At 35.0% G+C, this 13,898-nt stretch overlaps 1 protein-coding gene across 6 annotated transcripts in view; it reads left to right on the forward strand.

Moving 5' to 3' along the window:
• The window catches only part of Rip11 (Rab11 interacting protein), a 140,176-nt gene that overhangs the window by 99,550 nt on the left and 26,728 nt on the right, over positions 1-13,898 (forward strand). For 4 of the 6 annotated variants that reach the window (XM_067095311.1, XM_067095313.1, XM_067095308.1 and 1 more), the window contains exon 9: positions 39-119. In XM_067095311.1, coding sequence (XP_066951412.1) covers positions 39-119 — 81 coding nt within the window. The remainder of the gene's footprint in view (positions 1-38; positions 120-13,898) is intronic. The other 2 variants (XM_067095312.1, XM_067095309.1) reach the window with 1 other exon arrangement.

Below are 13,898 nucleotides of genomic sequence, written 5' to 3' on the forward strand. Positions count from 1 at the left end.
ATGAGTGTTATACTTACTGTATACATTTTTCTGTTTAGAAGATGATCGCCTTCAATTCAATGCCAATAGTAAGACATTCACAGAACCTCGAGCCCCACCAAAACCAGCACGAGTGGGAGGTAAGTTTTTTCTCCCGGAAAATATTGTAGATATTTTGAATTTTGCTATTAAGGGGTAATCTAAGTATAGTAGAATTAATTGAAAAGTATTGGTAGCTTTACAGCATGAGGGTATAACAAGTAATGCTAAGGTATTTTTGATTGCTTGGTGTGGTTTGTGTGTAGGACTAATGCTTTCATTGTACACTGCAAGTTTATTGGTACGGGGGCACTTTCCTATGAGAAATGCTGTGTTGTATTTGTTCTGGTGCTATTGTGTGATGTCAGATAGCATTTTGTAACTGTACAGTTGTCTGTTGAGTATTGCTTATTTCTAGATTATGATATAAAAGAATAATAGGGTTCAACAAAAATACTATTTGTAAATTATACAGTGAATTTTATGGTTTGGGATTATGAGCACATCACTTATATCAGAAGAGTATTGTCGTCATCATGATAGCTTACCTCTTAAAAGCTTAGTTTTGGATTGCTGACTTCAACTGTAATTTTCATTGATGTTTGTGATCTTTTGTATCACAGGTGTACATGTGTGTTGTGAGCACAGGGTTATTTTTCTTAAAATGAGCTGGATTTGAAATGAGAGAACAACTGAAGGTTCTATATTTCTTTGTGTTGTATTATTGCAGTTGTAAAAGTATGCTTAATACCTACTTAACCCTTTATTGGAATATGGAGAAACAGGATCCCACTGGGAAAACCACTGATACTGTAATAGGAAAGAATTATAAGAGCAAAATTAAATAAGAAGTAAATAGAACATGAATTAAACTATAACAAGAAAACATGTTAGCATAATAGTAAAAACCATCACAGTGGCAAACTAGGATAGTAGCAAGGAATAATTGAGAATGTTATGGAGATACAGAAAGGAATGAGGAGGGTTGATGAAGAGCATCTTAAAATTGTTTTGGCTTGTGCATTGAGCACTTCCTTTACCTTGTACAGCAGACGGGTTGGACTGGGATTTCCTCCTCCATGTAAATGACTTGTTTTATGATTACAATGGGGTTGTATGAAAAACAGTTTTCTATATAAAAGTGGATGGGGAGGAAATCCACTACAAGAGCTTTCAAGCATTTGACTTAGAAATGTCTTGTAAATTTTCTTAGAACAAAAGCATAGTTCTTAGCCTATCATGGAGGAACTGGCTTCGTAAAGACTTCTCCATTGAAGGACAAACTTGTCAATTTTTGTTTTGTTTTGAAATAAGAAATCTTGTTGACATATTGTCCTGTGGTATAAGAGTGCTGTTTTGTTTCATATGCTGTAGTTTCTAAGTACAGTAATCAATGAACTACTATTTGAGTGTATTTGCATTTGGCTCTGCAAAGTTTATCTGTCTCCAGGGTGTCCTGTTAATCTTTTATGTCAACTTCTGTATTTTAAGAAAACCTGTGATGACCATTAGTTGATTAGGGATATTTTCAGTAGCTTGTAATTTATTTGTACCTGTCGTCCATTTCCTTTTTTGTTTAGCACAAATACCTTCTGTTGTGTGGAAACTTGCAGGTCAGATTAGCTGCCCTTGAACTTTGTTCTATAAAAACGTGTACAATTATCATCATTATCATATTATTATTATGGTGATGATATTCACGTTGTAGGAAATGAACCAGAAGACTGTTGGCTTAATAAGCTACATTCAAAATGTGGAGAAAGTATCAGTAAAATAAAAAAGCAGTTATGATATGTTGTAGGTTCTCTTAAACTTGAGGAGTTAACATCCAGTCCAAGCAAAGCAGTAATCAACTTCCCCCGCCTCCCCTTTCCTCCCTTCTTCCCCCATTTTCCATTAGTGTTTGATAGGGCTATTCGTCATTATCATTGAGAGGGTTGTTGGTAACTGTGAGTGGCTCAGACTGTATGGAGAATGAAAACTCCATTCGATGCTTATGGATGTGTAGAGACGGATGAAATGAAGCTCCTATTGTAAATACTGAAGGTAAAAAAATTGGGATGTGCTGCACATTTATTTCAGGTTAATAATGTAAATAATTCTGGTTGTCTGCATGTCTTTCTAAGCTAAAAGTAAAGCAAATTTTATGAAAAACAAAGTGAAGACAATGTTTTCATAACAGGTTTATTCATACAAACAGATTAATCATATATAGTGAACATCCACAATAACAGACAATGCCGCATTGGGATTCCATTGTAATGGAAGAATTTATTTATAAGATTGTGTGTGTATGGTTTTTATATGTATATACAGGCAGTTCCTGGCTTACGGTGGGGGTTCCGTTCCAGTGGCGTGTCATAAATTGGAAAATGGCATAACTCGTAACATCAGCACCTACGGCGCCATAACTTGAGGGTTACGGCACCGTAACTTTGGAACATCAGCTGTAACCTGGAACCGATTTTTTGACGAATATTTAAAAAGTTCCGTAAGTACAGAATGCCATAAATCAGAGCTGCCGTAACCAGGGGACTACCTGTACACATACATACAGTAATAACCCCAGTTAAACCATCTTGGCTTAAGGCATTTTCAGGGTTATATTTTTGTTGAAAATTAAAGGGAAGCATAGAAACAGGCTTAAATCCTTTTATGTGTGTTTAAGATGGGTAGGGACAAAAGCTATACCTGTAATGATAAACAAACATAAATCAATGAAAAAGTGTTAAATCATAAAAACAAATGATACAGTACATAAGATAATGTGCAGTAATTAAATTAACAGTATAAAATCGTTTAAGAGCTTAAATATGTTGAAAATATTCTCTTATTTACATGATGTTCGAGTGCAGTTTATTCTTTATGTAATGTATATAGTTCCAACGTTGAGTCATTAACCATAAACACTATTAATCACTGGAAAAGTGACAAAGCACATTCAAATGTTAAAATAGTATACAATAATAGAATGCATGGCAAGTACACAGTAAAATCATTTAAAGCTTAAAAATAATAAAGATATCTTTTTACTGTTTACATGACACATGGCTGTATGCTTGTAAATATGTACAGTCAAACCCTGGTATTTGCAGGGGATGGGACCACAACCACCTGTGAATAGCTAAAATTTGCGAATACTTGACATCCCTCTCTAAAAATGCTTATAACAGGGTATTTAAATAGTTCAAACACCAAAGAACTCCCTCTAAAAACATTTATAATTGCTTATTTTAATAGTTCAAACACCAAATGTATACTGTACCTTAAACTATCCTCCTATACAGAATATACCCTAAACTATCATCTAAAACACTTTAATATCATTTCAAAGTCATCTTACAACATTACCCTTAAAAATATATGGCTTACAGCTAAGTGTGGAAACTATTCAAGTTACCCCTATACATTTAGGTACATTCATTTTCTCTCACACAGTACTGAAGCAGTCCTGTTTCTATTTTTCTTTTTTTTTACAGCACATAGGGAAAACACTGGGAAGTTAGGTACTATACAGTACCTAAATATTTAATATGCGTTGAAAAAAAAAGTTTTATTGATATTTTGCTGTTTACATTAATACTGTACAGGCAGTCCCTGGTTAACGGCGGGCTCGGTTAACAGCGATCCGGTTTTATGGGGCTTGTCTAGCGCCAAAAATCGGAAATTTTCGGCACCGAAAATCGCTGATTTCCGCTTATCGACCCTGATAATTGGGTATTGGTGCTGAGCTGATAACCAAAAATTGGCACTTTTCGGTGCTGATAACCCCCGAAACTTGCCAAAAAAGCATCAAAATTGCCGTTTTTTGCATAGCGGCGATTTTCAATTATCATCACACCCTCAGAAACGGAACCCCGCCGATAACCGGGGACTGCCTGTATTTATATTTGAAAATTAGTAAATTGTTTTTTATCATAAAAAATGTATTTAGCCATGAAAATAACATGAAAATACAGTAATTAGTGAATATTTCCGAACAAAAAATCCGCGAATTGCTGAATTTTCGCAAATAATTCGGGGATAAATTACACAGAAAAATCTGTGAATAGGTGAAGCTGCGAAACCTGGACCACAAATAGGCGAGGTCGGCTAGTTTCAGCGTTCCGTCATCAGCCTCGAAAGTACAAAATTCAGTAGAAAAGTGCCAAATCGCATAAACAAACATTAATACACTGGAGTACAAAATAATGCTCTACCTGAATAGTAGTATAATGTGTACAGTACTGTATGGTAATATAACGCCATTCAAAAGATTAAATTCAAGTGTGTGCTTGCAGTTGTTCAGTCATCAGCCATAAAAGCAGGAATCAACAAAACTTGCCAGACCACATGGAAACATTTGTTAAGATAACATACAATAGTGAAATGTGTAGTATGTAATTATAAAAGCATTTCAAAGCTTAAGAATATTAAAAGCATTCTGTTAGTATTTTCATGACATTCAAATGTATGTTTGTATGTGCTTGGTTCCAGTGCTCAGTCATCAGCCATCACAATACAAAAATCTATGGAAAAGTGCCAAATTACATGAAAACAAATGTTATACAAACTAATGTACCTACGCAGTCACAAAAGGCTTATACAATAAAACTGTTACAAGGCTTAAGAATATAAAAGATTATTGTAGTATGGCTTTCAACTTCTGGTGTTCTTCAGGGAATTCAAACTTGTGCTTGTTTTTGTGTTATTTGCATAGATTTTGTTTAAATAATTATGTTGAATTTGGATCGAAAGGAGAGCAAATTCTTGCCGTGTACAAATCTCACAAGAAGAAGAAATTCAGCCTTCAGTATTAGTCTCCTCTTCCTTTTCCACTTTTCTCCTCCAGCCCATCAAGCACTTCAACGTTACTCATCAGGTAGGTGTGCTTGCATAGAATTTTTACATTCTTTAAAATTAACTTTTATGCATTTTTTTTATTGTATTTAAAGGACAGCAAAATGTTCAACTATTGAATGACATTTACAGTACTTCATTAGTGATGTTAGCCTATGGCTTTGTTTCTAGGCTATCGTAGACAGTGCTGTAGCACAGTACGCATATTTTTTTTTACATTCTGTAAAATTAACATGTGTAAATGTGCTGTTTTAAAAGGCAACAAAACGTTTAGCTATCGAACACTTGTTGTGCATAAACAGTATTAGCAGTGTTATGATGTTGCTTATAGGGGTGTACAGGGTGTCTAGGTAGTTTTTTAAAATGTTTTTGTGACATAGGGCATTTTTCTTTTTAAGTTGCAAGTTTGGAATGAATTAATGATGTAGTCTGGGGTATTACTGTATTATGAAGGTGTATCACTGTATATATCCTGAAGACATTCAATATAGTAGTGGGTATGGTAATGATAGTTAATTGTAATTACTATAATTAAAAATTTAATTACAGTAAATGTGTACGTATATGTTTTTATTTATGTAAGAATTTTATATTACAGGTACTGTAAGCAGTTGAGGACTGAAATTTCCCATGTACCCTTTGGATATTAAAACTGAACACAATGATAGATGGTACAAGAAGTCTATGAATACATATACATGCACTTTTTGTATGCTTATGCTATCCATCATTGACTTGTAGTTTTTTTTTATTTTTACTTTTCCATGAAAAACTTACTAGTTGCATATGATGTATGTAGTAGTGATGGTTTTGCACATATTACAATCAAATTTAAACTACTACCTGGTCCAAATTCCAGATCTACATACATTAGTAATGGCTTGGATATTTTCGTTACTTATGTTAATGTTCTTAGTTTACTTAAGATGAATTGCCTTACCTGTGGCTTTTTTTGCTGGTCAATACATCCCTCCATACACACCCATTTTTGGGTGCAACAGCTTTTATTAAAGTTAATGAAACAATTTTTAAGAAGGAAAACAAAACTGTTTTCTGTACATATCTGTATTTGGCTTCTGAGAAAGGCAATAAAACAATCTGTATGGAGGAACACAGTGCTGTCTCAGCAAACAGAGAAATAGCTAGCAGTTGCAGTCTGTTTAAGAATGTATAAATAACCTTGATAGTTATTTATCTCACTTAATAGATGCTAACAAGCAAGTGCCAACAATTGTGAAGCTGCCCAAAAGCTGTAATCCCTAGAAGCTGTCATAGTTGAACCATCAGTCATTCAAAAAGATAGCCCCATCACCTTACACTATTGACACACAGTGCAGTATTACCATTTCTCAAAGGTAGCTTGTAGATTGTAGATACCCTTTCCTGTGATCTTGACCTCTTATAACCCTCTGTGGTATGTAATTGTTTCTTTTTCCTTTAAATAGTGGAGTTTATAGTTAACACTTTATTTGGCAGTGATAAGTTATTATCAAACATGATGACAAAGCAAAAATTCAATTAAATATCAATAGGAAGTATATCTCACCTTTAAGGGATAACAATTTTATGTTGTAACTTTATACTTTGGTCTATAATTTCTGTGTTCTTTATAAGCTTAGTTCTTTCTGGTCTTTTTGTATGATTTTATGTATAAAGAACACAGAAATTACAGACTAGACACTGGACCGACGATGCCTATGGTTTCTCAAGGCACTCCATATATTAGAAAAAAGCTAAGCATTAACATGGTGAAAGAAACAGAATTTCTTCCCACCATCATAAGAAATCAACTGACACCAAACACCATCATGAGAGAGAGAGAGAGAGAGAGAGAGAGAGGAGGGAGAGAGAGAGAGAGAGAGAGAGAGAGAGAGAGAGAAACACCGGATGCTGATGGTATGTCACCTGGATGGCCTATAATACCAACTACGCCAGTGGGTGTACCCGAGCCAACACCCACCTCCAGTCAGCAATAATGGTTAGGCCTAGAAGATCACAATGCCTCCTGGACAGGTTTTGTCATTACCCCATGACCAATCAAAATTCAGCCCATTATTCAACCCACCAGTTATAAACACCCTGCTATACATACCTGTGCATCTTGTATCTCAATTCATTCGCTTTTGTACTCTCATAGATGGCTGTTAGTGTGCTGCCAACACGTTAGAGGAAATAAACCTAAGACAGCAGAAATCTTTATGTCCTTAGGAAACTTGATATACCAGCTACATGGTGATGAACAGAAGATTGTAAGATGAATTGAGAAGACTCTATACAAATTGAATGCCATGGAAACAATTATAATTTTCAATGCTTCTGCACTTTAGAGAAGGTCTTTGGTACAAAAATAAAATAATAAAAATTCTAATAATAATAAAAATAAAATAAATAATAATAATAATAATAATAATAATAATAATAATAATAATAATAATAATAATAATATGTAAGCAGAAGACCCTCTTTTAAGCAAACAAAATTGAGTGTAATTGCTGGATCCACTGCATTCAGTATGCATAAAGTTTTTCTAATCACTTTACGATTGTTTTTCACTATTACTGCCTCTGCTTGTAGATCTCCTATACAGTATTTGTCATTCCATGGAGAGGTAACCATTTGTTGATGAGAATTCTTTTTTTAATAAAAGAATTCCCATCAATGAATGTTTACCTCTCCATAGTATGACAAATTTAGGGGAGTTGTTGGCAGCATGCAGTAATGCCGGAAAAACACTCTTAAAGATTGAAAAAGCTTTGCACAATACAAACTGAATGTAGCAGATGTAGCAGTTGCTGATTCTACTTAATAATAATAATAATAATAATAATAATAATAATAATAATAATAATAATAATAATAATAATAATAATAATGATGATGGTAAAACTTTTTATTGTTGTGAGCTACGGCAAATTGGAGCCGTATGATATTCCTTTTTTATTCAAGATTCTTTCTGATAGCGTCTGTTTTTTTCAGCTTGGTTATAAAGGTAATCACTTGTATTATACTGTACATTCCTTGAATATGCAATTTTGATTTATTTCAAGTGTAATGTTAAATGTTTCTTGAGAGACCCATGCATTTAGTGAAGCAGAAAATGAGATGGAACATTTATTAATTCTCTGGGGCTAATGAACAGTTAATACCAGTAATAACACAATCTTTCTTATCCTTTCCAAACTATTCAGTTTTCAGTTCTCTTTGTATGGACTATTGCTTCAGAATTAACATATGAGTTTTCATGTTTGACAACATCCAGTGTATGTAGTATGCAGTGATACGGTGAAGATGATCATATTAATTGTCAAGCTTTAGCTGTTAACACATTAATATGTAACTAGGTATGCTTATTATTCTGATGACAGTACATACAAAAGATAACATGTACAGCTTTCGAACCTTGACTGTCTAAAGATAACAGGCTTTTAGAGTGAAGCTAATAATTCGAGCACGTTTCTGACATTGGTGGCTGTGGCTTAATCTTAACTAACAATGTTGGATTTGATATTATTGATAGTCATTGTTAAACACAGCTTGCAGGTGAGGATTTTGCTTGTACACTGTGATATTGGCTTTAAGATCAGTTTTGGCTCAGGGACAGCAAGTCTTTGAGTGAAAGCATTTAGATCTAGTTATGTATGTGGGTGAAAAGTATTTGAATAGTACCATGAAATATACAAAAAATAATGATCATTATTTTTGCAATAAAATGTTTTGATGGGAACTTTCCACATTTAATTATTATCCTGGCCAGAGCTCTGCTTGCTGTGGAAGAGTTACTCTGTTTACTCATTTAATATCTGTTGTATGCAATCCTTTTAATTATTATCTCAAAGTCATGATGGTTGCCATCCTTATACAGTGGAAGTTTTTGTTCTCACAAGAATTCCCCTGATGGCTAGTGATCTTTACTGATGTGTTAAGTTTTTTGTTTTTGTTTTAGGTATTTTAAAGATAAGGACCCATTTGCCATTTGGTGTGATAACCTAGAAGAGGTAAAAGGAAAAGGTTGGAATATCAGAATGTAATTGGGTAAAGACCCTAATTGTTGGTCATCCAATAAAAGATGTGCATCTTAAACTATTTCACAACATGTAAAAGCTCTTGTGCAGTGTCCCATTTCTTAGCTGTGGCCTGCTCATAGGTTCATTTACTCCAAGTACTGTTGAAGACTTGTGTTGGTTTAAGAGGCCAAAAGGAAGGCCTGGACCAGTTATCACCTTACCCAAATTAGGGACGGACCATTTGCCAATCAGTCCTGCCAACTTGGAGCCAAAAGAAAATGTACTAAACTTAGTTTACTTTTCCCGAGGCGCATTTGCCCTCACTCGCAGGGGTGCCCTTTTAGCTCGGAAAAGTTTCCTGCTAGCTGATTTGTTGCAAGTATTTTGTCCGAATAGCATCACTGTTTTCAAATAATTAGCAAGTAATGTGAATCGAAACTTATTTACTAACCTAAATTTCTCCCTCAGATATATGTTTTGCTCATAAATAATGTCAACGAATAAAGAGATTATAAAGTATTGTAATGGTAAGTCTAAATTTAATAACAACACCCACCGAAGTCAATGACAGGAGCTTGTTTTCGGATGCACGCTGCATAATTTTTTTATACTTTTCACATATTTTAACACCAATTGGGATAAATTACACCAAGCATAAGAAAAACATGTTATAAACTTTCTTTGAATACCAGAATCTACTAAAACCATGAAATTAATAAAACTTGCTATTGGTGAAAACTTCTGGGGAGGTAAAAGGAAAAGCCCGTGGCTTTAGATAAAATTACGTAGATAGGTAGGCCTAGTTATTCATGTGGTATCCACATGCCAGCAAATGTTGATGGGCAAGAAAACTTTTCAGATACATACCTTTTATAGGCTTTTGTGCGAAGCCTTTGTTATATCATTATGATAAATATGATGATAAATATGAAGAGGCTATTTTTTACTTTTATAACAATAATGTACTTCCCTTATGATGGCTTTATTTCTTGGTTATTTCAAACTAGGCTAGCCTATGTCTATGTCTTCACTCCATTTTTTGACAATTGCAATAAATTTTGCTTAACTCTTTAAGGTAAGGAGTAACAGTAAACAGTAGCTGATGCTTGATATAAGTTAGGCTAAGGTGTATGTAGGCCAATGATGAAAGTTCATTATGTAAAGGGCTTGCTAATTTTGTCATAAAGGTATAGATTCTATTGATAGCAATATTTTCGGTTTGAGGATACTGTAGTGTTCCATAAATTGTAAAAAATCACAATTAAACGAATTCATAATTTCACCGAGAGTTACAACCATGATACCCCTCCCTCCTTCCATCCCACCTGCATTTTGATGCAGACGCCTGTAGCCCCTACTAAGTCCCAAAAGTATAATGTATACCTACAGTAGTACATTTCTACTCAGTCACATATTCTCTTTTACTTCAAAAATATCAGCAGAAACTCGTGTTAACCTTATATGTCTCCTGAACAGAACGCAAAATAAGAAAAAAAATTTTCTTATCTTGCATTGTCTGCTGTAACTTCCATGAAAGAGTAAGTTGTTAATTTCTGCAAAATATATTTTTATTAGTGTGCACCTACAAAAAGAAGCATAGAAACTATTAATTTCATGTTTTTAATAGATTCTGGTATTCAAAGAAAGTTTATAATAACATGTTTTTCTTATGCTTAGTGTAATTTATCCCAATTGGTGTTAAAATATGTGAAAAGTAAAAAAATTATGCAGCGTGCATCCGAAAACAAGCTCCTGTTGTTGACTTCGGCAGGTGTTATTAATAAATTTCGACTTACTATCGCAATACTTTATAATCTCTTTATTCGTTAACATTATTTATTGACAAAACATATATCTGAGGGATAAATTTAGGTTAGTAAATAAGTTTCGATTCACATTACTTGGTAATTATTTGAAACAATGATGCTATTCGGACAAAATAACTGTAACCAATCAGCTAGCAGGAAATCTTTCGAGCTAAAAAGGGGCACCCTGCGAATGAGTGGCAATGCGCCTCGGTAAAAAAAACTGAGTTTAGCTCTTCATGTTTGCTTATTGGCAAGGTAAAGGCAAGAAATAAACTCTCATGATTCCTCTTATATCACCATCCATTGGTGGTTTAGGAGATGTGGCCTCTCCAGGATCATGAAGCATCAGCTACTATATATATTTTTCTAGCCATCCTTGTTGGTATTCCAGCCCCACCAGTGCACTCTAATTGTAGCCAGCCACCTTCCATGTCGTCTCCTTTCCATGCATCCTTATCCCATACCATGTATACTGTAATTTGAAAAAAAGTTAAGTATACTTTAGTTTAACCAGACCGCTGAGCTGATTAACAGCTCTCCTTGGGCTGGCCCGAAGGATTAGACTTATTTTACGTGGCTAAGAACCAATTGGTTACTTAGCAACGGGACCTACAGCTTATTTTGGAATCCGAGCCACATTATAGCGAGAAATGAATTTCTATCACCAGAAATAAATTCCTCTAATTCTTCATTAGCCGGCCGGAGTGCTAGCCCACAACTCTACCGACTCGCCAACGAGGAACTAAGACAATATGAGTTGAATGTAGAGTTTCTCTCTGTCTGTGTGTCTCTCTCTCCCTGTCAGTATGAGTTCTGTTGTATATCCTGACAGGAAATTAGCATTACCTTGCAGTATGATGCTTGTCGTCCATCTGTTTAATTTGATATTACATTCCATTTCCAGTAGGTTTTACTCTACCCCTTCTTCTATATCCTTCTCAGTGGATGTTCTGAGGCAATCCTTGCAGTCAAAAAGGTTGGGAGTCCCTGCTAACTTGTTTTTAAAGGTAAAACCAGTGTAAGCTGGAAAGCTACTAATTTTGTAGCAAAGTTCATTTTTTTAAATATTGAACACCTGATTTACTTGGTTGATTTTCAAGGAGACCTGTAGTCAGTAGTGAAGCAAAACCAGTCTTCACTTTTTGTTTGGTAGATTATGGATATCAAAGCAGTGAATTTAAAAGACTGTGCTGTCTGTTACTTCATGGTAACTTTGCTTTCAAAATTGACATATGCCCTTTTGTAGGCTTCTGTTCAAGTTCCAGTGTACATCAGTTACAGGCACTTTTTGGAAAGCTTTTAACTAGGTAATTGGGTTGGGTATGCTCATCATGCCTGGCTCTCATTTATATGTAGCGTACTTCATTTGAGTATCGGTGTTCCTTTCAAGCTGCTGGGGGTGCAATGCTGCTCCAGTAGTATTGGGTTGTAGTTGCCATGCAGGAGAGTACATTCAAGCCCACATCCTTTGCTAATTCTATTTATTTGTTTTGTGTATATTTATCAAATCTATGTTTATATTCAGTGTGTATCTACTATATAATTTTATTCCATTTTAGTATTTCTTTTTTCCACAAGGGCATTCTATTTTGGTTAAGTTGATAAGCAGGTACTTGGTATATCAGCTCATTCCTTGAGAGAGTATGCTCAGTGCAAATCATAACCATCCTAAGGAGGGATAGAGACTTTCTTATGAAGAACATATTCTTGGTCATTGTTGGTCATCTATGGTAAATATCAGGTAGATGTTAATTACCTTTCATGCTTCAATGGGATGGTCAGCAGTGCTGAGTCTGAAGATCCACCTCATATTTTCATATCAATAAGTTTGTGGATTACCAAAATGAGTTTTTGTCCATCTTCATGCTCCCTTTTCATGTTACTGTGATGGGGGGTGGACAAAATTTTAGGTGTGAAGGGGGAGAAGTGGACATGTTGGTTGTTGATTAAATTTTTCTTGAATGCTGTTAAACCCTGAATGACTTGGTAGTGCCTACTGGGTGTCCTTTTTGCTGGAAGTCAGAAATTCACCAGGACATTCAACAAGATCATCAATTCAATAGATGTCATCTTTTGATTGCCTTTGCTTCAGATCTGTTGCAAAAATTCTTTACTCTTAATTGATAGACTTGATGATGATAAATTGTCACGTTTCCTCTCCTTTCATCTTGGGTGGATGGGAATAAATGGCCTCATGTGAGATTGGAACTGATGGAATTTGATAGCATCTGTATATCCTATAACTCTCCTGTGGTTCTCTGGATGCTTAATAAGATTGCAAGTTTTCAGGGGTCTACATACTTACTGGCTTACAGGTGTCCAATAAAAGCAATTCTGTTGTTCAATATAAGTCTGCAAAAAGAGCAGGTTGCAGGTTGGATTTTTCATCGTGATTTCATTTCAACAGCTTTCAACAAAAGGAAACAACAGGACAACAAGCATAGTTCTCAACAGTCAACAAAAGGAGCAAATCATTATGTTAAGATACACTTGGCTTTCACAGAGGGTAGACATATTTTTCTGTTCCTCACCATCTTCATGTGTAGATATTTTGAAGAAGATTTTTCAAAGACATCTAAGATGCTGCTGCTGCTTGTATTCATGTGAGATCAGGCAGAATATCCCATTTCCAAATTGAGTCAATCTGGTAAGAATTTTCATAAGTCCTAAACGCCTCTTCCTCCAGATGTTGGCTCAAGTAGCTCCGTCCTTTCTGAATGATCAGGACATAAAATCATTACACAGAGCCGTTCTGTATTGTGACTGAAATTCCCCTCAACCTTGTGGAATTGATTATTCTCATAAGTATTGTGTATAGAAAAGGGTTGTTCAAAGCCATCTTAAGGTGATCTGGTTCTCAAAGGCAGCTGAGACTTCATAAATGGAAGGTCTTCCTACTAACTTCTTGAACTGGGCATGTAGGATTGGTGAGATTCATGCCTTTCAAAACTGTCTGGTCACTCCAAAAGTGTCAAGGCTAGGTTCATCTTAACACAGGCTAAGTGTTCCTGGCTGGTATGTATTAATTCACTGAAAGGGTGACGCAGTAAACCCAGTCATAAGCTCTGAAAACTTTGCCTTGTCAGAACTACAGTTAATTTTCTGTGGTTAAATTGGCCAGTATTCCTGGCCCTCTGTGACTTTTTCTGAGGAAGGACCTAAATAAAGTGGACTGCATATGAGATTTTAACACTTAAGAACAGCCCAAAGTGAAAGCAACTTCTCTTAC

Source organism: Macrobrachium rosenbergii, chromosome 51 (assembly GCF_040412425.1).
Source record: "Macrobrachium rosenbergii isolate ZJJX-2024 chromosome 51, ASM4041242v1, whole genome shotgun sequence".
Lineage (NCBI taxonomy): Eukaryota > Metazoa > Arthropoda > Malacostraca > Decapoda > Palaemonidae > Macrobrachium > Macrobrachium rosenbergii.